The sequence below is a fragment of the Bufo bufo genome, chromosome 1 (assembly GCF_905171765.1).
Source record: "Bufo bufo chromosome 1, aBufBuf1.1, whole genome shotgun sequence".
NCBI classification, from domain to species: Eukaryota; Metazoa; Chordata; class Amphibia; order Anura; family Bufonidae; genus Bufo; species Bufo bufo.
The window spans coordinates 276,802,502-276,829,489 of record NC_053389.1 but is presented as its reverse complement, the minus strand read 5'-3'; the positions used below and the strand labels follow the sequence as shown (position 1 = coordinate 276,829,489).

The window sequence follows — 26,988 nt, the reverse complement described above, 5'->3', positions numbered from 1 at the left end:
AATGCCCCCTATAGTGTCCCTAGTAGTAATAATACCCCATATACAGTAGTCCCCCCAATAGTTATAATGCCTACTATAGTGCCTCCAGTAGTTAAAATATTCCTCATAGTGCCACCAGTAGTTATGTCTTCTATAGTGTACCCAGTAGTTATAATACAACCTATAGTGCTCCCAGTAGTTATAATGCCTCCTAAGCTGCTTACATTAGTTATAATGCCCCATACAGTCCCTCCAATAGTTATAATGCCCCCTTTAGTGCCCCCAGTAGTTATAATACAACCTATAGTGCACTCAGTAGTTATTATAGTGCCCCCCTCTGGTGACTCGTGCTCCATGCTTAAAACCGGCCTCTGCAGGCCTCAGCATGAGTTGGCATACCCTGTATGAGGCTTGTAGCCTATGAGAGTGGGCATGGGAGCTAATGGCTCATGTGCCCTTCAGCAGTATTCAACTGTATCACCGTTCTGAGTATAGTAAAACAGTTGTCTGCAACAGTTGTCTCACTTCAGCAAGTGGCATTTATCATGTAGAGAAAGTTAATACAAGCCACTTACTAATGTATGGTTATTACCAATATTGCTTCCTTGATTTATTTTTTTATCACATTATACATTGCTCGTTTCCATGGTTATGACCGCCCTGCAACCCAGCAACAGTGGTCGTGCTTGCACACTATAGGAAAAAATGCCGGCCTCTCTGGTGGCTGGAAACATGCAGGGGTCAAGTCCTGGGAAAAAAAGTGTGGGAACTCACCCAAGATCCACTGCAAACCCCCCCCCCCCCCCTGCAACCCCGCACCCCCCAAAAAAAATATAGATTTCACTGAAAATTCAGTGCAACATTTATTGTAAAGTGCCAGTAAACAAGTGCAAAATTAACATGAAACAAATATATATATATAACAGTTGGAACAAATTAAATTAACACAGTGACACAGCCCATTAGAAAATAGCCCACAAACTGGAATAACGTTGCCCTTGCCGTGCAAGATTTTCAACTTTTCTAGATTTATTATCATCTGCGCTGCGATGTGTGGTCAGCCATTTTGTGACGTATGGTAAAGGATCCCATAAATGCACAGGAGGCCCAATGAGACTGATAAACAAAAGAGAAGACACGCGTTCAATGCCAAGCCCACTCCTAATGGGCGACATCACCAAATTCATTGTACTGAAGCCCCTTTCACAATCACCGGATGTCACTGGAAGACTGTTAACTGCTGTCACCACTGGTTTCAGATTTTCAGGAATCTCTACACCACCATTATCAATGTAGTCTCTGAAACCTTCACAGATGGATGCATAGTTGAGACGGAATCTTTTGCATAGCTGCTCCAGCTTCACTTCACCTTCAAACCACGGACTGTCCACATTGATTGGCCAGCGTTGTGAATTCAGGATGTCAATTTCAGAAACAAGAGTTTCAAATTCACCCGACTGTGATGAAGCGGCAGGTCTGTTGCTTGCAGTTAAAGCAAAGAGTCTGGAGCGTAAATTATCCACCAAACTTTGATAAAATTGAGGGAGATTTATCCTCACTTGGCCTTTTGAACTCCCTGGGTTGATGGTCACACCTTTGAAATTCCCTTTCTGCAGCGATTCCATGACTTCTTTCAGATGTTTGCCAGGCATGTCTTTCATCTTTTCAATTGCACGAACTGAACGATTGATCAGCTGATAAGCTCGTGGAAGTGTGATGTCATCTCTTTGTAGCGCTTCAGATAACAGTCCCATTTCCTGAACTGCATCCGCAACCCCTGCAAGGTTTAACAAATAATCTTCTGATGTCAAGACCTTGTTAAGGCCACTAAATACAGATTTCTGCTTACTGTTATGAGCGGAGCTTACGCTTGCTTGCAGGAAATGACTGTGTAGTGCAGGATATGACTCCCAAACTGCTCGTATAGCTCTCTGGCTTGAAGCAACCCATCTAACTGAAAAAACTTTTCCAATTTTAAGAATTTGTACTTCTAATTCTTTTGCACATTCTGAGAGCTCTGCTAGATTTTTTGGTGACTGATGATACACAGCATACAACTTCTCAAAAAATGATGTGACATGATGAAGACCAGGAACAGAATCAATTGTATCTGAAATGCACAATTCAAGCCTATGACACAAGCAGTGCCATTTCACAATCTGTGGATATTTTTGACTGAGTCGTTCCAGAACACCCGACTTTCTTCCAAGCATTATACTTGCACCATCACTGCAAGCTCCGATCCAGTTTTCGGCAAGAAAGTCATTACTGAACCCAAATTTAGAAAGACAAGCTAGAAGAGTGGCTTCAATAGACTGTGCATCTGCTTTAGGCAAATCAAGCAAATCGAGAAAGAAAGTGACTGGGTCTTTTCCGTTAACAGAGGCACGAATATAAACGATTAACACTGAATGGGTAGAAACAGTTGTAGACTCATCAATATAAACAGAAATTTTTGGAGCCTGCGCAACAATTGCTTTGCAAAGCTTTTTTCTCATTTCACTAGCAATGCAATCTATTATTTGTGCCGCTGTGTACTCACTATGGAGAATACATCCTAAGTCAGCTCCATTTGCAACTTGCAAGCTGATAAGATCTCTTAAATCTGTGAAAGGGCGATTTTTTTTCGCACAAAAGTAGGCAGTGCGACATACCTTAGTGGTTGACACAAACTTATGCTTCTGCTGTTCTGCAATATTGGATTGCAGAATCTCCTTTCTGGATACTGCTTGGATATCTCCTGCCTTTACATGTGCTTCTGAAATCTTATGTATGTGGATTTTTTTACGTAGTGAGGTCAACATATCTTTTTTTGTTTTGCCATATGGAGTAATTGTACCAGTGCTCCATTCTTTAGAAATGGATACACCTTGCGAAACAGACACTCCAAGGTGTTTAACCCCCCGACACACTTTGCACCCTAAAAGACCATTGTCTACAAACAGCCAAGGGTACTTTTTTTTAAATTCTAGCCACTGATTCTGGTCCCAACATTCTGGAAGAATGTTATCATTGACATCGGCATCTTCAGCCACATCAGTAACCATGTCCACTACAGCCGATTCACTGACTGGTATAGTTTCTGAAGCGGACACCGCCGCCTGAAGCAAAGGCTCAGACTGAGTGGAGCAACTTGCAGAATCAGCATGTGATTTTTTATTGGATGCGTTTGTGAAGAAATCCGTAATGCTGGTTTTTCGCTTTCTCATTTCTGTACAAATAAAAATTAAAAAAATGGTGTCAAATCATTTTCGGATTTGAAAAAAAAAACTAAATATTCTGATAAAATGACCTCTTTAGGCAAAGAATTCCCCATCCGTTCTGTTATTACCTCTTATTGTGAAAAACTCTTTCCTTTGTTGTCTCTGGTGGCAGTGGTTGGGTGGTCCGGTGACTGTGAGGTGCAGGGTAAGGCACAAATCTGCACACTTGTATGAAATAAAATCTATCAGTATTCTAAAAATTATTTTTAAAAAAGCCTAAATGATCTAACAATTAGTCTCATATATGAGTCTCCAGTCCAGTGGATGTGACACAGATATCTGTTATTTTAACCCCTTAAGGACACATGGAAATATTCAGTCATTATTCCCTTTTATTCCAGAAGTTGTGTCCTTAATTACATATGGTTTGTGATTCTGTTTGCCACCCTTTAGTGACTGTTTTTAAATCCTTAAAGGGGTATTTCCATTTCAGACAATGGTGGCATATTGCTAGGATATGCCCCCATTGTCTGATAGGTGCGGGTCCCACCTCTGGGACCCGCACCTATATCGAGAACGAAGCGGGGAGACTTGTGGCTGGAGGACCCCAGGTTTCCCGGGGTCCGTCCACCACCAGGCACAGCGCCCCGCCTCTCCAATTGAAATGAATGGGAGCGCGCCGCACATGTGCAACCACCACTCCCATTCATTTCTATGGAGCCGACGGAAATAGACGAGGCAGCGAGCCACAAATCTCCCCGCTTCGTTCTCTATATATCCTAGTGATATGCCCCCATTGTCTGAGATGGGAAAACCCTTTTAAAATACACTACATGTGAATGGGCTTTTGAAAGCTACATGTAGCGGGAAAAAAAAAAAAAGCACTGAAAATCTAGCATGCTGTAATTTGTGTCGCTGCGGACTGAGCCAAATGTACACATTGTGATCAAAACAAAACAAAAACTGCCCTTATATATAATTTACTTACAGTTCTGAAGCCTCAGGGGTGCTGACAGGCAGCTGGGCTCAGGGGTGCTGACAGGCAGCTGGGTTCAGGGGTGCTGACAGGCAGCTGGGCTAAGGGGTGCTGACAGGCAGCTGGGCTCAGGGGTGCTGACAGGCAGCTGGGCTCAGGGGTGGAAGTGGGCACCGCACAATAAGATTTTTTTTTATTTCATTACACCTCAGACCACCAATCAGACCCCCAATGTTAATAAGACCCCAATAAGACCTCAGATCAGAACCCAATATGAATGACCAACAATCAGATAGCAACCCCCCAGTGCCTCTCCATCAGCCCCCCAGTGCCTCTCCATCAGCCCCCCAGTGCCTCTCCATCAGCCCCCCAGTGCCTCTCCATCAGCCGCCCAGTGCCCCATTCACTAGCGCCCAGTGCTGCCCCCTCCACCAGCCTCCAGTCAGTGCCTCTCCATTCAGCCTATATGCCTTTAGTATAAAATAAAAAAAACTTACACTTACCTCTCCTGCTCCTGGACGCTCTTCTCTTCTACTGCTGTAGGCTGCGCACGGAGTGACGTCACAGACGACTCACTCGGCTCCTGTGCGCAGCCCTCACAGCCGACAGCTGAGGACCAGGAAGGTGGCAGGGGGCAGGGGCGTAGCTATTGCCTCCCTTAGGCAAGTGACAAACTGCCCCCCTCATTCTTAGGCAAGTGACAAACTCAGCTTTGCTACATCTACAATGAGCAACTACAACAAATCAAATGTAATGCCAAACAGCAGTTCCTCTATGTGATGGACGGTCCAGTGTAAGCTATCCAAGGCATCACAATCACATAGAGGAACTGCTGTTTGGCATTACATTTGATTTGTTGTAGTTGCTTATTGTAGATGTTCAAAAGCAATAGATAAGCACTCGCGCTGCCATCTGGGTAAAGTGGGTTGGAGGTGAGCTCACACAAAAAGACTATGTGTGCGCCCCGTCGCTGCTGGGTTCTGCTGTGGGGTTAATTGCCAAAAAACAGCCCACAGAATAGGAGAAGACCTAGTATTAGAAATAAAAGAAGAAAGAACCCGCGCTGACCTTGTTCCTACCTATAAGATATACCACTAATGAAACACTGGATATAGTAGACACTGCCTAAAACTTTCTGGTGTCTATTATGGTACCTCTATTATCATTCGTTTATAATCAATCACAACATGCATTCTGTTCCAGGAACATACGGTGAATATTGCACAGTGATATAGTACTACTAGGATAGTCTGCTGTGGCAGTGGTTAACACTTACTGTTATGTGCCCCGCTCAGTCCGTTCCTGAAGAAACCGCTGTTGTAGGTAAAGATGCTGGTAATCCTCTTCTCTTGTCCTGTTCTATCTTCAGCTTGCTTTGTGTTGCGTGCGCAGCTCCGGCCGGTAGCTTGCGCGCACACAGAGCAGCCGTTGTTAGGTTTGTTGTCCTGGAGACCTGCAGTGTGACGTCACACCCGAAGCTACGGAAGCCTCTGGGGTCCACAATTCCTCTGACGCGTTTCGGAATGGACGTATTCCTTCCCCGGATATGACGATAGGATCGGGTGCGAGATCCCGCGAGACCCGCGACCTCCAGCCGAACAGGAGGAGTCAAGAAGCAGGCTCAGATCATTATCATTAATGCAGAGCAGGCGCAGCAGATGATGTCAGTCAGACATGGATCACAGGTAGGGGGCGTGACGCGGGCGGCGGCTAGGAATCGGAAGAAGGATCTCACAAGTAGGGGGCGTGGCACGGCGGTGGCTAATGGTACTCGGGATTCGGAATCCAGAGCGTGAAAGGGAACGGCGTTCCTGCCATGAAAAAAGTGCAGGAACGCCGTTCCCACGCGTTCCCCCTCGACTCGACCCCTGGAAACATGGGAGTGCACAAAGGCTGGTGCTTTTCTATAGTTTGCAAGCACGACCACTGTTGATGGATTGTAGGATGGTCATAACCATGGAAACGAGCAGTGTATATTGTGATAGAAAAATGAATCCAGCCAGTAAAGGAAGCAATATGGATGATAACAATACATTAGTAAGTTGCTTGTATTAACTTTCTCTACATAATAAATGCTATTTGCTAAAGTGGCATAAACCCTTTAAGAGAATGGGCTCTGAACTACTGTCAACATGAGAATGGGGTTCAGCCAGTTCGGTTGTAATTTTAAAAACTGGATCTGGAGAACTGGTCAAATCCCTCCCCAGTTGCAGGCTATTCCACAGTGTTGGTTTCTTACTGAAGCTAGTCAATCCCTATAAAGAGTATAGTATATTCACATTTTACTGTAATTTATGCAACTGAAGATTATTTCCATAGACTTGAATAGGGTGATTCTCAAAGAAGAATGGTACAGTCGTCAAAATGTGTGCAACAAATCTGCCATGTGTGAATATACTGAAAATGAAAGAAGTAAACTGAAAGTATGAAGCAGCACTGTGGCCAAAGCAGGAGATGGGTGCAGATTCAGCTCTCACCAGTCCATAACCAACGAGCGGAGGCAACTCTCCAGTCCAGAGCTGTCTGACACTGCACTGGGTGCTGCTTCTTCTCCTTTGCTTCTGAAAATAAAAGATTCATTCTTCAGTTTTATAGTCACATTTTTCTGATAAAGATCTTGAAATCCATTATATAAATATCTGCAACCAATTCTTTGTTTTAGGACCCTTTACATATGTCGATGATCAGGAACAAAAAACATTGGTCCCGACCATTGTCCTGTGTAGAAGTGCCGCCAGTCCCATCTTTGTCAGGTGATTGCATCTTTCGTCAGCAGTACATTGAATGGGGATTCCAAAAATAGGAAAGTAGGCGTGTTCGGCCATAGCATTGAATAGAGAGAGCTGAACCTCCTTGCCATTCCCAGTGGAGGGCAACGGGTCCCAGTTCTTGAGATAGCAGACTAGACATTTATGGCATACTGTGTGGTTATGTTCCACTGGTGTAAAGGAAAATGGGCTTAGTTGCCCATAACAACCAATCAGATTCCACAATTTTTCAGAGCTCATTTGGACAATGAAAGGTGGAAGCTGATTGGTTGCTAGGGGCAACTAAGACAGTTTTCCTTTACACCAGATAAATCTCCCTCTAAGTGTCTGGGTGGGAAAACCCAGTTAAAAATGAAGCTATCCATTAGTTCAACTCCAATGCAGACCTCTGCATCCACACAGCAATAGATAGAAAATAACCCCATGTAGCCTGATCGGGCAGCTGTACTTTACTACACAGAGTTTGTTATCTCTTACTATGGATAGCCAAAGGTTTGCACAGGAGGTGTACTAATAAATATACAGAATGAAGACCTATTGCAAAGTTAGAGAACATGTCACCATGAAATGCAGTGTAATCTGCAGGCAGCAGGTTATAGAGCAGGCAGAGCTGAGCAATTTGATATACAGTTACGTGGGAAAAGACTTATTCATTTACCTTATTTTTCGCCCCATAAGACGCACTCCCCCCCCCCCCCCCCCCAAGGGGGGAAAAAATGCCCCTGCGTCTTATGGGGCGAATGCTGCCATTTTACATCGCAGTCTGCGATGTATCAGCTGGACAGGGGAGGGAGGAGGGGCCGGTGTCATGCAAATGAGGCGGGGCCGGTGCGGTCACTGTACTCCGGCCCCACCGCTCACTCACTTCCTTAATGCCTAAATCTTTTATAATAATAGCTTTCAACGAAGTTCCGATCCCCAGCCCCATCTGTACTACTTACTAAGTGACTGATAGCTATCTATTTATACACACTTACACAGAGAATGCTATCAATCACTGATATCACCTCCCCTGTGTACAACTATCAGTGACTGACAGCTATCTATGCATACACATTTAGACAGAGAATGCTATCAATCACTGATAACACCTTCTATGTGTACAACTATCACTGACTGACAGCTATCTATGTATACACACTTACACAGAGAATGCTATCAGTCACTGATATCACCTCCCCTGTGTACAACTATCACTGACTGACAGCTATCTATGTATACACACTTACACAAAGAATGCTATTGATCACTGATAACACCTCCCCCGTGTATAACTATCACTGACTGACAACTATGTATGTATACACACACACACAGAGAATGCTATAAATCATTGATAACACCTCCTCTGTGTACAACTATGTATACAAACTTACACAGAGAATGCTATCGATCACAGATAACACCTCCCCCGTGTATAACTATCACTGACTGACAACTATGTATGTATACACACTTAGGCCTCATGCACACGACCGTTGTGTGCATCCGTGGCCGTTGTGCCGTTTTCCGTTGTTTTTCGCGGACCCATTGACTTTCAATGGGTCCATGGAAAAATCGTAAAATGCACCGTTTTGCAGCCGCATCCGTGATCCGTGTTTCCTGTCCGTCAAAAAAATATGACCTGTCCTATTTTTTTGACGGACAACGGTTCACGGACCCATTCAAGTCAATGGGTCCGTGAATAAAAAACGGATGCACACAAGATTGGCATCCGTGTCCGTGATCCGTAGGCTACTTTCATGCAGACGGATCCGAAGATCCGTCTGCATAAAAGCTTTTTCAGAGGTGAGTTTTCACTTCGTGAAAACTCAAATCCGACAGTATATTCTAACACAGAGGCGTTCCCATAGTGATGGGGACGCTTCTAGTTAGAATATACTGAGAACTGTGTACATGACTGCCCCCTGCTGCCTGGCAGCACCCGATCTCTTACAGGGGGCTGTGATCCGCACAATTAACTCCTCAGGTGCTGCACCTGAAGGGGTTAATTGTGCGTATCATAGCCCCCTGTAAGAGATCAGGGTCTGCCAGGCAGCAGGGGGCAGACCCCCCTCCCTCCCCAGTTTGAATATCATTGGTGGCCAGTGTGCGGCCTCCCCCGGCCCCCCCTCCCTCCCTTTATTGTAATATCATTGGTGGCCAGTGTGCGGCCTCCCCCGGCCCCCCCTCCCTCCCTCTATTGTAATATCATTGGTGGCCAGTGTGCTGCCTCCCCCGGTCCCCCCTCCCTCCCTCTATTGTAATATCATTGGTGGCAAGTGTGCGGTCTCCCCCGGCCCCCCCTCCCTCTATTGTATTATCATTGGTGGCCAGTGTGCGGCCCCCCCTCTATTGTATTAATATCATTGGTGGCCAGTGTGCGGTCTCCCCTCTCCCCCCCATCATTTGTGGCAGCGGAGAGTTCAGATCGGAGTCCCAGTTTAATCGCTGGGGCTCCGATCGGTAACCATGGCAACCAGGACGCTACTGCAGGCCTGGTTGCCATGGTTACTTAGCAATATTACAATATTAGAAGCATCATACTTACCTGCTGCGCTGTCTGTGACCGGCCGGGAGCTCCTCCTACTGGTAAGTGACAGATCATTAAGCAATGCGCCGCACAGACTTGTCACTTACCAGTAGGAGGAGCTCCCGGCCGGTCACAGACAGCACAGCAGGTAAGTATGATGCTTCTAATATTGTAATATTGCTAAGTGACCATGGCAACCAGGCCTGCAGTAGCGTCCTGGTTGCCATGGTTACCGATCGGAGCCCCAGCGATTAAACTGGGACTCCGATCGGAACTCTCCGCTGCCACCAATGATCGGGAGTGGGGGGAGGGGAGGCCGCACACTGGCCACCAATGATAATACAATAGAGGGAGGGAGGGGGTCCCGGGTGTCGGACCCCCACAGATCAGATACTGATGACCTATCCAAAGGATAGGTCATCAGTGAAAAAATCTCAGAAGAGCATCCGTCACCATGATAAACCCTAATAAACCAGGCATACTGCCTGGTAAGGTTGATCACGGTGGATAAAAAAGGATGTGGTCTTGCAGCATAATTATTACGTTTATTTTTATATAAATGGGGTGATTGGAGCACTGGATGTGGGTCTAGAGCCTCGGAGCACCGCTTCACCTCCTCCTGTCTGTCCGGATGCCACCTGTATATAGTCAGACAAAAGCAGTGCTCCAAATTCATCATACTGCATGTGCCACTTGTTGCATCTTTAGAAGGTCTTGTCCCCCAGTGTGTTCTGAGCCATCAGGTACAATGGGATGCATTGTTTCCATGACAACAGTGACTGCTGTAAGTCAGTGCTTTGAAGCCAGTAGTTACAAGGGTTTTCCCATCTCAACTTCTGTGGCATATCTCTAGGATATGTCACAAATGTCAGATAGCTGACGGGTGAAGTGAAGGATAGCACACTGCACATATGCAGTCACCTCTCTATTCACCACTATGGGAGCACCAGAAATTGCTGAGCCACCAGGGCTATTTTCAGAACTCCTATAGCGGTCAATAGAGAGTGGCTACTCCTTCCAGTTTGGGGGCCCCACTTTGGAGATAGGACCCATACCTATTTGTCTTTTGTGGCATATCCTACTGACATGCCACAAATGCTGAGAGTGGAGAACCCTGTAAAGAAAAAGAGGCAGGAAAGCTATAAGAATTACCACCCTGAACCCCCTCTGTTCCTGCACAACCTGCTTTGTTTTCCTCTTTGCATCCATGATGTGCCTAGTAATTCTGCACGTGACCGTTGCAGCCAATCATTGGTCTCAGCAATCATGTGCAAGTGATGTGCTGCAGCAGTCACATGCGGTATACAGACAATTCATTGCTGCAGTCAAAAAAACAAAGCCTGACGGGTCAGCCGGAACAGAGGGGCTTTTAAAAGGGAAAGTAAGTAAAATATGTTTTAATCTTTTATTTTTTGCAATGTACTCTAATACCTTCCCTGCCTTTTTTCAGTTAACTCAGACGATCCCTTTAAGGGTTTTGTACCACCCCTTTTATAAATGCAGACCTGATGACAATGCACAGCACCTCTATAGTGTTACATGGAAGGCGGCATCCACATCATGACTATTATTTCAGTTTATCTGTTCTGCTACAGGAACAGAGAAACAGAAAATGCCTCATTCAAGCACATGAGCAGCACCAACAGAGCCAAATAACTAGAATGGGGGCAGTGCAAGGGTGCACCTAGCCTTTCTGCTGCCTGAGGCAAAAAACTGAAATGGCGCCCCTCCCTCCCCAATGCCAATTTCTTAACTTAACCCCTAACCTTCAGCCCATGGCCCTTCAGCTGCCCATCTCTTGCCCTGGGGCGATCGCCTCACCTCTCTGTCATGTTAGGGTCATGAACACGGCAGCAATATGAGCACAGCCGGGCAACGGACGTGTGCATGAGCCCTTACTATCATAAACAGCAGGGCATGCTGTGCATTGGAGGCTTCTAAAAGACACAGCCTAAGCTGCACAGCCTCCTGTGGGTACCAGGTAAACATTCAGAAGGATCGCATATAAAATTAATAACTGCCACTAGATGGAGCCATTCTCCTGATGTCATCATCCTCGGCTGTACAACGGTTACCTCCTTGGCTTCCTGCAGCTCCGCGCCTGGGGCCATCCTCCTGATGTCGTCATCTTTGTTCCTCCTCCGCTTCCTGCAGCTCCGCGCCTGGGGCCATCCTCCTGATGTCGGCATCCTTGTTCCTCCTCCGCTTCCTGCAGCTCCGCACCCTTCATGAACCCTGCCTCCTCTTGGATCCCATCCCTCGCTGTTCCGCTGCAAAGAAGCCGTTAGGTTACTATGACAACGATCACTATTGCAATACACTGTTGTTAGGTGGTTTGTGATTGGTCAACAGTTCACTGCCCACGTGATTGCAATAGACCAATGACATTTTCACATTATCAATGGCGCAAGCCGCTAGTTCCACTGTGTACTAGTGTCTCTACCAGGTTTATGCAGGGCTGTCCTTAGGGATGTGCGACCTCTGCCATCGCACAGGGCGCATCACTCCTGGCTGTGAAGGGGGCGCCACAGCACATGTGCTTGCTGCAGGCAGGAGGCTGTCAGGTGAGAGATGAGATCAATTTTCTCTAGCCAAGCAGAGCACAGGGGAAGGACTAAACTGGTGTGACTAGGGTAAGTGTCATCTATATGGTGTGTAAATAGGGTGTCATCTAAATAGAGTGAGGTATATGTGTGTGTATAGGGTGTCATCTATATAGAGTGAGGTATATGTGTGTGTATAGGGTGTCATCTATATAGAGTGAGGTATGTGTGTGTGTATAGGGTGTCATCTATATAGAGTGAGGTATGTGTGTGTGTATAGGGTGTCATCTATATAGAGTGAGGTATATGTGTGTGTATAGGGTTTCATCTATATAGAGTGAGGTATGTGTGTGTGTATAGGGTGTCATCTATATAGAGTGAGGTGTGTGTATAGGGTGTCATCTATATAGAGTGAGGTATGTGTGTGTATAGGGTTTCATCTATATAGAGTGAGGTATGTGTAGGGTGTCATCTATATAGAGTGAGGTATATGTGTGTGTATAGGGTGTCATCTATATAGAGTGAGGTATATGTGTGTGTATAGGGTGTCATCTATATAGAGTGAGGTATGTGTGTATAGGGTTTCATCTATATAGAGTGAGGTATGTGTGTGTGTGTATAGGGTGTCATCTATATAGAGTGAGGTATGTGTGTGTATAGGGTGTCATCTATATAGAGTGAGGTGTGTATAGTGTTTCATCTATATACAGTGAGGTATGTGTGTGTGTATAGGGTGTCATCTATATACAGTGAGGTGTGTGTGTATAGGGTTTCATCTATATAGAGTGAGGTATGTGTGTGTATATAGGGTGTCATCTATATAGAGTGAGGTGTGTGTATAGGGTGTCATCTATATAGAGTGAGGTATGTGTGTGTATAGGGTTTCATCTATATAGAGTGAGGTATGTGTTTGTGTGTGTGTGTATAGGGTTTCATCTATATACAGTGAGGTATGTGTGTGTATAGGGTTTCATCTATATACAGTGAGGTATGTGTGTGTATAGGGTGTCATCTATATAGAGTGAGGTATGTGTGTTAATAGGATATATAGTGTGTGCATAGGGTTAGTAATGTCTATATGGTGTGTGTACAGGGAAAGAGTGCATTCACACGACTGTAATTCTAGGTCCACATCCACGGCTGCAGAAGATGTGGACAGCATACTGCAATCGTGGACAAGAACAGGCATTTTCTATATAGCGCCGGCATTGTGTGGTCTGCAAAATGTGGAGTGCACAAGGCCGGTATCCTTGTTTTGCGGATCAGCAATTTGCGGACCGCAAAACACTTTTGGTTGTGTGAATGAGCCCTAAGTGTTGTGTATGTAGTGTGTGCATAACAGACTTAATTACTAGTCCGCCATCCAGGTGCTTCTCCCACTGCCATCATCAGCATGCCTCTGACGCTGTGCCCCATACCTCCCCCTGCCCCAGGACATAGGCTTCAGGCAAGAAGAGGCCTGCGGCCTGCATCACAGAGAGTGGTGGGGAACAGGACTACGACAGGGAACGGTCAGTGGGAATAGACATTACTGGGGCAGTGGAGATGGACGTTGTTGGGGGCACTGGGAGGTTATTATTATTACCAGAGACACTATTGGGAGCATAAGTATTACTGGGGGAACTGTGGGCCCCTTATTATTATTGGAGGCATAATAGGGGGTATTATTATGATCAGGGGTATTGTGGAGGGTATTATTACCAAGGACACTATAAGGGCAATTATTATTACAAGGGGCACTATATGTGGTATTATTGCTTGAGGAAGTATTGGGAACATTATTTTAACTGGGGCACAATAGGGAGCATTATTATTATAGGGGGAACTATTAGGCCATTATTATTACGGAGTGCACTATAGAGGGCATTATTAATACTGGCAGAAGTATAGGTCTGGGCACCAGGGTCAGGAAGATGAACTCTGCAGAAACAAGACAAGGCTGAAAGAAGTCATCATGGCAGAATGGAGAAGATGAGGAAATAGAACGTCTACATGAGACGTTTGGTCTGAATGAAGAAGATGAGGAAAAAGAGAATTTCTGCATCAGAGGAGACATCACTGGATGTACAGTAAGAGATATGTAGTGCTGACTTCTCCTGTATGTATGGTAGCTGATGGTGGGGCTGGCTCTGTGCTGTTGTCTGCGTCTTATGTCCTCAACCCCATCCTCCATATTTTAATTAGAGACAATCGAAGGAGAAGGAGGACAGAACATGGCAGCTGGCACTGGCCACCACAGAGGGGCAGCTTCTTGAGAGGTATTTTGTGTAAATGGGGCACTACATCGTGCACTTTGATATTTGGGTCTGCTGCAGACCAAATACTAATGTACAGCACAATATATAATCTCTGCAGAAGGTCTGCTGTGACAGTATATTGTGCTGCACTGTGGGATTTGTTTCTGCTGGGGCGGTATAATGTACTGCAGTGTGGTATATAGTGCTGCACTGTAGTATCTGGTTCTGCTTGGGCAGTATATTGTGCTGCACTATGGTATTTGGTTCTCCCGGGGCAGTATTTAGTGCTGCACTGTGGTATTTGGTTCTCCTAGGAGAAGTATATTGGCTGCACCTCCTGTAAATCTGGGTCTGCCTACTACCACATTTAGTTTTATTTCCAGGGCCTCTTTAAATTGTAGTCTATATAGCTTGTGTATAGGGTAAGTGTAGTATATATAGTGTGTATATAGGGTAAATGAGTGCTGTGTAATTGTAGTCTATTCTGTGTGTGTGTGTTTAGGGTAATTATAATTTCTATAGTGTGTAAAGTAATTTCAGTCTATACAGTATGTATATAGGGTGTGTAGAGTGTGTGCGGTATGTGCAGTCTCTATAGTGTGTATATAGGGTAAAGGTAGGTATATAGTGATTTTTCTCTTATCATTGGGGGGGGGGGGGGGCCCTAAAGAAAATTCCGCACAGGGTGTCATTTATCCTAAGGCTGCACCTGGGCTTATGTGTGGTGCACAGTCAGGCCCCTGTGGGCAACGCGTGAGAAGAAAAACCGCATAAACACACTATACTAAAAACTGCCACTAGATGGAGCTGTATTACCGATGTCATCCTCAGCTGTGCTGCTAACCTGCTTTCCCTCCGCCTACTATTAACCCCACCCACAGACCAGGTTGTGCTGCTGCTCCTATGTCGAAATAGTTTTTTCTGTGTAAGTAGGTAAATATGGGAGTGGCCAGTCGGCCAAATGGCCGAGCCAGGTTTGGTACAGCAGCGAGGGGCTAGTCTATTACTTGGTAAATTCTATTACAGTGTGAAAGAAATGTTTGGTTATCATAGTAGTGGAACAGTCTGGGACTCTACCCAAAGCCCTGATGTTTGGGGTGCCAGGCTGTTCGCTACTGAAGTCCTGGCAGCTACTTCAATTTGACTCCTCCTCCCAGCGGCAGCCCTGGAATATGCCGCCATGGCCCTGTAGCCTGCATAACTCCTCTGCCCAGGCCGCACACAATTGCAAATTATAACAGGGGCATTTAGGTCGACAGCCCCGGACCTGGCATCTCTGGGGGGCCCAAGGCCAGCCCAAACACCACACATACTGCAGTGGTGCATGCAGCGCATAGTTCCCTGCCCCGCTGCCGATCACCACCATAGGTTTCAGGCATAGTAGGCCTGAGGCCTATGCGGTAGTACAATCCCAGCGAAGGCAGGCATGGTCACGTCATCATGCGCCTGTGCCAGACCACTGCACAGTGACGTGTGCGCGCCTGCCTCAATATCCCGGCCCGTACCATATGCAAGCGAGCGCCTTGACACAGGTATTAGCTTTTCAGATTTTTTTATGTGCATGTGTGCCAATTTTGGGGGACATTACTGGGGAGCCCAGGAGGACATATTACTGAAGGGACAGTGGGGGCAAATTACTACATGGGGGGCAGTGTGTGGGCAAACTACTACATGGGGGGCAGTGTGTGGGCAAATTACTATATGGGGACTGCATGGGGGTAAATTACTATGGGGGGATTACTATGTGGAGGCAGTGTGGGGGAATTTACTGTGTGGGGGCAAATTACTATATGGGGGCAGTGTGGGGGACACTGTAGGGTCATTTCTATTACAGGGATATATTAGGGAACATTTTTTTGGGGACACTATACAGTCATTATTACCTGGAGCACAATATAGAGTGTTAATATGATTAATGGGGGGATCTCTAGGGGGCATTATAATTGCTGTAGACACTATAAGGACATTTGGGGTCATTTATCAAACTGGTGTAAAGTAGAACTGGCTTAGTTGCCCATAGCAACCAATCGGATTCCCCATTTCATTTCTGACAGCTCCTTTGGAAAATGAAAGGTGGAATCTGATCCAGTTCTACTTTACACCAGTTTGATAAATGACCCCAATTATATCTACTGGGTTCACTATTGTTACAGCAGTATAGTACCTGGGGCATTGGGGAACACAACGGGCACAGTATTGGTAGTGGCAGCAGGATGACATAGTCAGGACACCAGGATGGGGAGGTTGATGGAAAAATTGAGAAATCTAACATGTCTGTGTAACACACTCTGTAGAGACGAGATGTGGCTGAAAGAATTATTCATGGCGGTCTGGGTCAAACGGAGGAGAAGAGGAAAGAGAAGGTCTACATGACAGGAGATGCCACTGTATGTAAGAGGTATATGGTGCTGTGTTCTCCTATATATAGTGCTGGCTCACTACCGTGATCGGCATCTCATCTTCTGCTCCAAGTCTTTTTTATTATAATTATATTTATTTTAAATTTGGCAAATCTGGCTCCTACATTTTTCAGTTTAGGAGCCAATGGCTCCTGGGTACTTTTTTTTATTTATTTTTTAGTCTGGAGCACTGTGTGCTGCTCTGTCCTAGCCAGAAGAGGAAGAGGTTGGAGAACAGCGCGGCAAGAATGACGAGGGCGCTCCAGCTTTCAGCAGCGCAGACTGCAGGTACCACATAGTGTTACATAGGACTGCAGGTACCATCTACTACATTATCTGCACACAAAAAGTTATCACTGTTATCTGGCGTGTTACATAGGACTGCTGGTGACATCTGAGTACAGATAATGTAGTAGATATTCCATGCAGTCCAATGTAACACTCCACATAACACAGTGATAACTTTTTGGGTACAGATAATGTAAAAGATGTTCCCTGCTGACCTATGTAACACCCCACATAACACAATAATTTACTGTGTTATGTGGGGTGTTACATAGGACTGCAGGTAACATCTACTACATTCTCTTTTTTCAGCGTTTTCGCTGTGTTACCTGTGGTGTTACATAGAGACTCTGAGTACAAATAATGTAGTAGATGTCACCTGCAGTCCTATGTAACACCGCAGATAACAGTGATAACTTCCCGTCTGCAAATAATGTAGTAGATCATGTACCTGCAGTCATATGTAACACTACAGATAACATAAGGTAAATGGATTCTCTGGGATTTACATATTGGTGGCCTATCCTCAGGATAGGTCATCAATATGAGATTGGTGGGAGTCCCGACTCCTGGCACCCCCGCCAATCAGCTGTTTGAGGAGACTGCGATGTTCCAGTGAGCGCCGCAGCCTCTTTGCTCCTTACCAAGCACAGCACTGTCCATTTGATAGCACTGTGATTGGTATTGCAGCTCAGCCCCAATCACTCGAAAGGAACTGAGCTCCACCTAGGCCACGTGAACGATGAATGTGATGTCATATGGCCTAGGAAGAGACTGTGTCACTCGCGAAGCACCGCAGCCTCTTCATACAGAATAATATCTATATAGAGTGAGGTATGTTTGTGTATAGGGTGTCATCTATATAGAGTGAGGTATGTGTGTATAGGGTGTCATCTATATAGAGTGAGGTATGTGTGTGAATAGGGTATATATTTTGTGCATAAGGTTAGTAATGTCTATATGGTGTGTGTACAGGGAAAGAGTGCATTCACACGACTGCAGTTCTAGGTCCGCATCCACGGGTGCAGACCCATTCATTTCAATGGGCCGCAGAAGACGTGGACCTGCACATTGCAATCGCGGACAAGAACAGGCTTTTTCTATATAGCGCCGGCCTTGTGCGGTCTGCAAAATGTGGAGTGCACAAGGCCGGTATCCTTGTTTTGCGGATCAGCAATTTACGGACCGCAAAACACATGGTTGTGTGAATGAGCCCTAAGTGTTGTGTATGTAGTGTGTGCATAACAGACTTACTTACTAGTCCGCCCTCCAGGTGCTTCTCCCACTGCCATCATCAGCATGCCTCTGACTCTGTGCCCCATACCTCCCCCTGCCCCAGGACATAGGCTTCAGGCAAGAAGAGCAGGCATGGGATTCAGCCGGTTCGCTCCGGTTCTACAGATCCGGTTGTTAAAATTACAGCCGGATCGGAGAATCGGCTGAATTCCGATCCGATGCGGCGGGAGATGAGCGCTTGCATTGTGGAAGCGCTCATCTCCCTACATTCATCTGTCTTACCGTCCTCAGAACGGCGATGCAGATGAACACTGCAGTAGGGCAATTGAGAGGCATCTCCCTTCCCTGTTCCTCTGATAGGCTGAGCCGTAGCAGTGCGGGACACGGACCGGAAGAGGCCTGCATCGCATCGCTGACAGGGTGGAGGTAAGCGTTTTATTGTGTTTTTTTTGCTTTTCTGTGGCGAAACGGGGGGCATTGTTTGCACATATGCAACATCACAGTGTGAAAGAAATGTTTGGTTATCATAGTAGTGGAACAGTCTTGGACTCTACCCAAAGCCCCGATGTTTGGGGTGCCAGGCTGTTCGCTACTGAAGTCCTGGCAGCTACTTCAATTTGACTCCTCCTCCCAGCGGCAGCCCTGGAACATGCCGCCATGGCCCTGTAGCCTGCATAACTCCTCTGCCCAGGCCGCACACAATTGCAGATTATAACAGGGGCATTTGGGTTGACAACCCCCGGACCTGGTATCTCTGGTGGGCCCAAGGCCGACCCAAACACCTACATACTGCAGTGGTGCATGCAGCGCATAGTTCCCTGCCCCGCTGCCGATCACCACTATAGGTTTAAGGCATAGTGTCCCCAGTAGTTATACTGCCCTCAGTAGTTATATTGCCCCCTATAGTGCTCCCAGTAGTTATAATGCCTCCTATAGTGCCCCTAGTAGTAATAATACCCCATATACAGTAGTCCCCCCAATAGTTATAATGCCTACTATAGTGCCTCCAGTAGTTAAAATATTCCTCATAGTGCCACCAGTAGTTATAATACAACCTATAGTGCTCCCAGTAGTTATAATGCCTCCTATGGTGCTTACATTAGTTATAATGCCCCATACAGTCCCCCCAATAGTTATAATGCCCTCTTTAGTGCCCCCAGTAGTTATAATACAACCTATAGTGCACTCAGTAGTTATTATAGTGCCCCCCTCTGACTGACTGACAGCTATCTATGTATACACATTTACACAGAGAATGCTATCAATCACTAATAACACCTCCCCCGTGTACAACTATCAGTGACTGATGGCTATCTACGTATACACACTTACACAGAGAATGCTATCAATCACTGATATCACCTCCCCTCTGATCAATGTGGACAATCGCAGAATTAAAGAAAGTAAGAGGTAAATAGTACCTTCCACTTAAAAAGCCCACTATAGTCTATTGACTAAGTGTAGGGGACTTCTATTTGGGAAGTGAGGTGGCTCCATCTAGTGGCAGATCCAGAGACCATTTAGCAAGTAATGCTGATGTTTCTTTAGGAGAATGAGAAGAAGGATAAAGTTAGAGCGATTTCCTGTGATAATTAAACAGTGAAGCACCAATTATATAGAATATGATTATTTCTGAGCACTTGAGTGTTCTTGGCAAATCCACGTATGTGTGCCAGGGTGGAGACAAATGAGATTTTCATAAAGCAGTCAGGAAGGCCTCCTTCAACAGCATGTTTTAAAGGGCATCTGTCAGCAGATTTGTACCTATGACACTAGCTAACCTGTTACATGTGCACTTTGCAGCTGAAGGCATATGTGTTGGTCCCATGTTCATATGTGCCCACATTGCTGAGAAAAATTATGTTTTAATATATGCAAATGAGCCTCTAGGAGCAACGGGGGCGTTGCCGTTACACCTAGAGTCTCTGATCTCTCTGCAATTGCCGTTTCCTCTCCACTTTGATTAACAGGGTCAGGCAGTGAAAATACAGTACATCCCCAGACAAGGGCGGATTGGCCATATAGATCCTACAGGGAAATTTCCCAGTGGATTGATGCCCCAGGGGGCCACCTAAGCCCACCTCTCTGCTGCCTCTGGGTACATAATGAGCTCTCAACAGTAATTAACACTGTGAGAATCAGGTACTCATGAATCTGGCCAGTGACCACAAATGTCCTCCCGAATTCAACTGCTGTGGCCCGCATCTCACCTCCTAAGCCCCCTGCTCCATATCTAAATCAAAGACAGCTTTTGGGGCAGTATATTGTGCTACATGGCCTACTTTTGTTGCTCCGCATTCTGCTAACTTGGACCAGCCTACAACATGGGGCCACTTTTTATTTTTTTATTTTTTTTCCAGGGCCATTTTAAGTTCCCAGTCTGCCCCTGTCCCTAGACATCCTCTGAGGAAGGGACTTGGGTTTAGGAACCCTATGAGCTCTATCAATGAGAAGATCTCATTCAGGTGTATCAGACAGTATGACTATGAATAAATCTGTTAAGAACTCCTGGAGTTGTTCATCAAAAACAGATTTTGGGATGCTTCTAAGGGTCCATTCACACGTCCGTAGGTGTTTTGCGGATCCGCAAAACACGGACACCAGCAATGTGCGTTCCGCATTTCGCCTGCACTATAATAGAAAATGCCTTTTCTTGTCCGCATGTTCTATTTTTTCGGGAACGGAATTGCGGATCCGGAAATGCGGATGCGGACCGCACATAGCATCTGTTTCGGCCCCATTGAAAATGAATGGGTCCGCAAAATCCAGAATGGATCCGGAAAAAAATTGTGGACGTGTGAATGGACCCTTAGTCTTATATTGTTACGTCGAGGGCGAGCCTCAAGATCCACCAGTTTCAATTTAATAGCCGCTACATCATTCTCAATCTCATTGTGTGCATCCACTTGACTAGTGTGTTATGCACGGCAGTAAACTCATCCATTTTTTCTTCTTCAAGGTGAGCAGTTGGCTCCACTACAGCAGACAGCTACATAAAGTGAGGCCATGGCATTATGAATGTGTTCATGGACAGAGGGTGAGATATATCAAACTGGTGTAATTGAAAATGGCTTAGTTGCCCATAGCAACCAATCAGATTTCACCTTTCATTTTCCAAAGGTGCTCTGAAAAATGAAAGGTGGAATCTGATTGGTTGCTATGGGCAGGTAAGCCAGTTTAATAAATCTACCCCAGAGTCTTTCAAGTCTGCCAGAAGCCCTTGCATAGTATACAGTGGGGGAAATAATTATTTGACCCCTCACTGATTTTGTAAGTTTGTCCAATGACAAAGAAATGAAAAGTCTCAGAACAGTATCATTTCAATGGTAGGTTTATTGTAACAGTGGCAGATAGCACATCAAAAGGAAAATCGAAAAAATAACTTTAAATAAAAGATAGCAACTGATTTGCATTTCATTGAGTGAAATAGGTATTTGAACCCCTACCAACCATTAAGAGTTCTGGCTCCCACAGAGTGGTTAGACACTTCTACTCAATTAGTCACCCTCATTAAGGACACCTGTCTTAACTAGTCACCTGTATAAAAAGACACCTGTCCACAGAATCAATCAATCAAGCAGACTCCAAACTCTCCAACATGGGAAAGACCAAAGAGCTGTCCAAGGATGTCAGAGACAAAATTGTAGACCTGCACAAGGCTGGAATGGGCTACAAAACCATTAGCAAGAAGCTGGGAGAGAAGGTGACAACTGTTGGTGCGATTGTTCGAAAATGGAAGGAGCACAAAATGACCATCAATCGACCTCGCTCTGGGGCTCCACGCAAGATCTCACCTCGTGGGGTGTCAATAGTTCTGAGAAAGGTGAAAAAGCATCCTAGAACTACACGGAGGAGTTAGTTAATGACCTCAAATTAGCAGGGACCACAGTCACCAAGAAAACCATTGGAAACACATTACACCGCAATGGATTAAAATCCTGCAGGGCTCGCAAGGTCCCCCTGCTCAGGAAGGCACATGTGCAGGCCCGTCTGAAGTTTGCCAATGAACACCTGAATGATTCAGAGAGTGACTGGGAGAAGGTGCTGTGGTCTGATGAGACCAAAATAGAGCTCTTTGGCATTAACTCAACTCGCTGTGTTTGGAGGAAGAAAAATGCTGCCTATGACCCCCAAAACACCGTCCCCACCGTCAAGCATGGGGGTGGAAACATTTTGCTTTGGGGGTGTTTTTCTGCTAAGGGCACAGGACAACTTATTCGCATAAACGGGAAAATGGACGGAGCCATGTATCGTGAAATCCTGAGCGACAACCTCCTTCCCTCTGCCAGGAAACTGAAAATGGGTCGTGGATGGGTGTTCCAGCACGACAATGACCCAAAACATACAGCAAAGGCAACAAAGGAGTGGCTCAAGAAGAAGCACATTAAGGTCATGGAGTGGCCTAGTCAGTCTCCGGACCTTAATCCAATCGAAAACCTATGGAGGGAGCTCAAGCTCAGAGTTGCACAGAGACAGCCTCGAAACCTTAGGGATTTAGAGATGATCTGCAAAGAGGAGTGGACCAACATTCCTCCTAAAATGTGCGCAAACTTGGTCATCAATTACAAGAAACGTTTGACCTCTGTGCTTGCAAACAAGGGTTTTTCCACCAAGTATTAAGTCTTTTTTTGTTAGAGGGTTCAAATACTTATTTCACTCAATGAAATGCAAATCAGTTGCTATCTTTTATTTAAAGTTATTTTTTCGATTTTCCTTTTGATGTGCTATCTGCCACTGTTACAATAAACCTACCATTGAAATGATACTGTTCTGAGACTTTTCATTTCTTTGTCATTGGACAAACTTACAAAATCAGTGAGGGGTCAAATAATTATTTCCCCCACTGTATATAGTAATAGGGTCAATGTCCTTGTTAGTTACATTACTCCGGGCACTTACCTTTTGTAGCAGCAGAGCAGTTACAAGCGTTTCCCATCTCATGCTGAGGCTGCCTTGTGGAGTGCACGCTGCTACTGCAGCCGGCGGCTGTGACTTCCTGCGCCATCTTGGCCATGCGAAGAAGAGAAAATGAGTTTTTCCTGGTTCTGGTCATGGCCAAACGCTTCTTGGGTTTCTCAGGAAGGTCAAAGAGCGTTATGGGTGCTGCTCCTAACAGTTTTCCTGCGCTATGAGCAAGGATAAAGCCATTGTGAGAGAGAGCTCTGAACTGCTGCTACCGCTCAGGCACATATTACCAGAGAGCAACATGTCATATAGTTCTGAGAAATGGAAAAGGTTTCCGTCTGTCAGAAAAGACATTTTATAATGGTCTTTTGCAATAAACGATTGTTCTGAATCAATTATTTTTACAAAACAAAACTGTAGGACAAACAAGGGCAAACTGGGCTCCTGCATAGGGCCACGTGGTGAAATAGGTGTAAGAGATGTATATTCCTGGCTTTGAGAGAGAGATAAAACTATTGGTGTCAAAAAACACAACCATGTTAAAGGGGATATCCGGGAAGTTGATATTGATGGCTTATCCTCAGAATAGGTCATTAATGTCAGATCAGCGGAGGTCCAACACCCCTACTGATCATCTGTTTGAAGAGGCCGCTGCGTTTACCAGAGCTCTGTGGCCTTCTCGCAGCTTAGCATGCACAGTGCCATCCATTGAATTGGACTGCGCTGCGCCTAGGCCATATGACTGATGTACGGTGAGGTCACTGGCTTAGGAAGAGGCCTAAGCGCTCACACAGAACCTTGGCCTCTTCTAACAGCTGATAGGCGGGGGTTTCAGGACTCAGACCCCGACCGATCTGGTATTGAAGATCTATCCTGAGGAAAGGTCATCAATATCAAAATCCCAGAGGACCCCTTTACCTCCTTCCCAACCAGCGCTGTAATAGTACGGCACAGCGGGACGTGACTTGCCGCCCAGCACCGTACTATTACGGCGCGCTAATCGGGCGGCTGCAGGAGCTGCGCCCACCCAATCAGCAGCAGGGTTCCGGCAGTCACTGATAGCCGAACCCCTCCTGTATGCTCCAGCATCGGTGAAAACACAGATGCCGGCGCATTAAACCTTGATGTGCCACGGTCAGCGCTGACTGTGGCACGTGCGATGTGTGCAGGGGCAGAGAGCTTCCATCGGGTCCCCGCGCTGCTGTGACGGGGACCCGATGGCAGGGAAGGCAGCCAAATGCCTTCCTTAGGCATGGTGGCTGCCTTCTGGAAGGGCCTGTGAGATCCAGCCCCCTAGATATCACAGGCAAGTTGGCTAAAGTGTATTACAATCTGTAATACACCTATAGCCAATACATCCCAAAACAGACGTATTGTGATGCATTGTAAAGTGGATCAAACCCCCAAAAGTTGAAGTCCCAGAGTGGGACAAAAAATAAAGTGAAAAAAAAAGTAAAAAATAAAAAAAAGCGGCCTTTTCCAAAAATAAAGTCAATAAAAAAAAAGAAATAGGGAAAAAAAGAAAAGTAGACATATTAGGTATCGCCGCGTCTGTAAGAACCTGCTGTATAAAAATATCACATGACCTAACCCCTCAGGTGAACACCGTCAAATTTTTTAAATAAAAACTGTGCTAAAAAAACAATCGCTTGGTGCAACACCAAGCGATCAAAAAGGCATATGCCCCCCCCAAATAGTACCAATGTAACTGTCACCTCATCCCGCAAAAAAAAGAACCCCTACCTAAGACAATCTCCCAAAAAATAATAAAGCTATGGCTCTCAGACTATGGCGACACTAAAACATGATTTATTTTTGTTTAAAAAATGATATTGTGAAAAACCTAAATAAATAAAAAAAAGTAGACATATTAGGTATTGCAACATCCGTAACGACCTGCTCTATAAAAATATGACATGACCTTACCCCTCAGGTGAACATGGTAAAAATAAAAAAATAAAAACTGTGTCAAAAAGCAATTTTTTGGTCACCTTACATCATAAAAGTGTAATAGCAAGCGATCAAAAAGTCATACGCACCCCAAAATCATACCAATCAAACCGACATCTCATCCCGCAAAAAATGAGACCCTACCTAGGACAATCTCCCAAGAAATAAAAAAAACTATGGCTCTCAGAATATGGAGACACTAAAAAATCTTTTTTTTGGTTTAAAAAATGTTGTTATTGTGTAAAACTTAAATAAATAACAAAAATATACATATTAGGTATCAACGCGTCCGTTAGAACCTGCTGTATAAATATATCACATGACCTAACCCCTTTAGGTGAACACCGTAAAAAAAAAAAAAAAAACTGTTGTCACCTTACATCGCAAAAAGTGTAATACCAAGCGATCAAAAAGTCATATGCACCCCAAAATCATACCAATCAAACAGTCATCTCATACCGAAAAAAATTAGCCCCTACATAAGACAGTCGTGCAAAAAAATAAAAAAAAATATGGCTTTCAGAATATGGAGACACTAAAAATCATTCTTCAAAAATGCTTTATTATGTAAAACTGAAACAAACAACCCAAAAAAATTGGGTATTGTCGCGTCTGTAACAACCTGCTCTATAAGAATACCACATTATCTAACCTGTCAGATGAACACTGTAAATAACAAAAAATAAAAACTGTGCCAAAACAACTATTTTTTGTTACCTTGCCTCACAAAAAGTGTAATATAGAGCAACCAAAAATCATATGTACCCTAAAATAGTACCAACAAAACTGCCACCTTATCCCGTAGTTTCCAAAATGGGGTAATTTTTGGGGAGTTTCTACTTTAGGGGTGCATCAGGGGGTCTTCAAATGTGACATGGCAGCTTAAAATTATGCCAATGAAATCTGCTTTCCAAAAACCATATGGCGCTCCTTTCCTTCTGCGCCCTGCCGTGTGCCCGTACAGCAGTTTACGACCACATATGGCGTGTTTCTATAAACTACAGAATCAGGGCAATAAATATTGAGTATTGTTTGGCTGTTAACCCTTGCTTTGTTAGCGGAAAAAATTGATAATCTGCAAAAAAGTGAAATTCTGAAATGTAGTCTCCATTTTCCAATAATTCTTGTGGAACACCTAAAGGGTTAACAAAGTTTCTAAAATCAGTTTTGAATACTTTGAGGGTGTAGTTTCTAAAATGGGGTCATTTTTGAGTGGTTTCTATTATGTAATCCTCACAAAGTGACTTCAGACCTGAACTGGTCCTTAAAAAGTGGGTTTTGGAAATTTTCTGAAAAATTTTAAGATTTGTTTCTAAACTTCTAAGCCTTGTAACGTCCCCAAAAAATAAAATGGCATTTCCAAAATGATCCAAACATGTAGTAGACATATGGGGAATCTAAAGTAGTAACTCTTTTTGGAGGTATCACTATCTATTATATAAGTAGAGAAATTGAAATTCTGAAATTTGCTTTTTTTATATAAATAAAAATGAAATTTTTTTACTCAATTTTACCAGTGTCATTAAGTACAATATGTGACGAGAAAACAATCTCAGAATGTCCTGGATAAGTAAAAGCGTTTTAAAGTTATAACCACATAAAGTGACACATGTCAGATTTGCAAAAAAATGGCCTGGGCAGGAAGGTAAAAATTGGCCCGGGGTTGAAAAGGTTAAGCTACACCCCAAAACAAACCCCCTTTTTAACAGTGTAATCTTGGCTAGTATTTTGGTTGGGAAAGATGGCAACCCTAAGCAGAAATCTTAAGGAAAGCCTTAGATTTCTGACGCAAATTCCATAGCGGAGTTTTCAGACAGAAAAATCCTCTAATGACCCCCTTAATGCCCGGTCCCCTCATATAGATTATACTTACCCCACTCCCCGGCACCCTCGTCATTCCTGATCCCCGCACAGGCGCCATTGTATATCCCCGTCACACGGATCAAAACATCTGGCGACAGGGGGAGGGGGGTTAGCCAATAGCAGGCCGCGACG

The 26,988-nt window shown here is 44.9% G+C and overlaps 1 protein-coding gene across 1 annotated transcript; it reads right to left on the bottom strand.

Annotated features, from left to right (window-relative positions):
* Nucleotides 1–941: 941 nt before the first annotated feature.
* LOC121004075 (E3 SUMO-protein ligase KIAA1586-like) lies at nucleotides 942–23,143 on the bottom strand. Its single transcript, XM_040436195.1, has 3 exons — nucleotides 23,038–23,143; nucleotides 6,636–6,719; nucleotides 942–3,190 (listed from the first exon to the last, which is right to left on the bottom strand). The coding sequence occupies exons 1-3, from the start codon at nucleotides 23,141–23,143 to the stop codon at nucleotides 942–944; spliced, it is 2,439 nt and encodes an 812-aa protein (XP_040292129.1).
* Nucleotides 23,144–26,988: the final 3,845 nt, after the last annotated feature.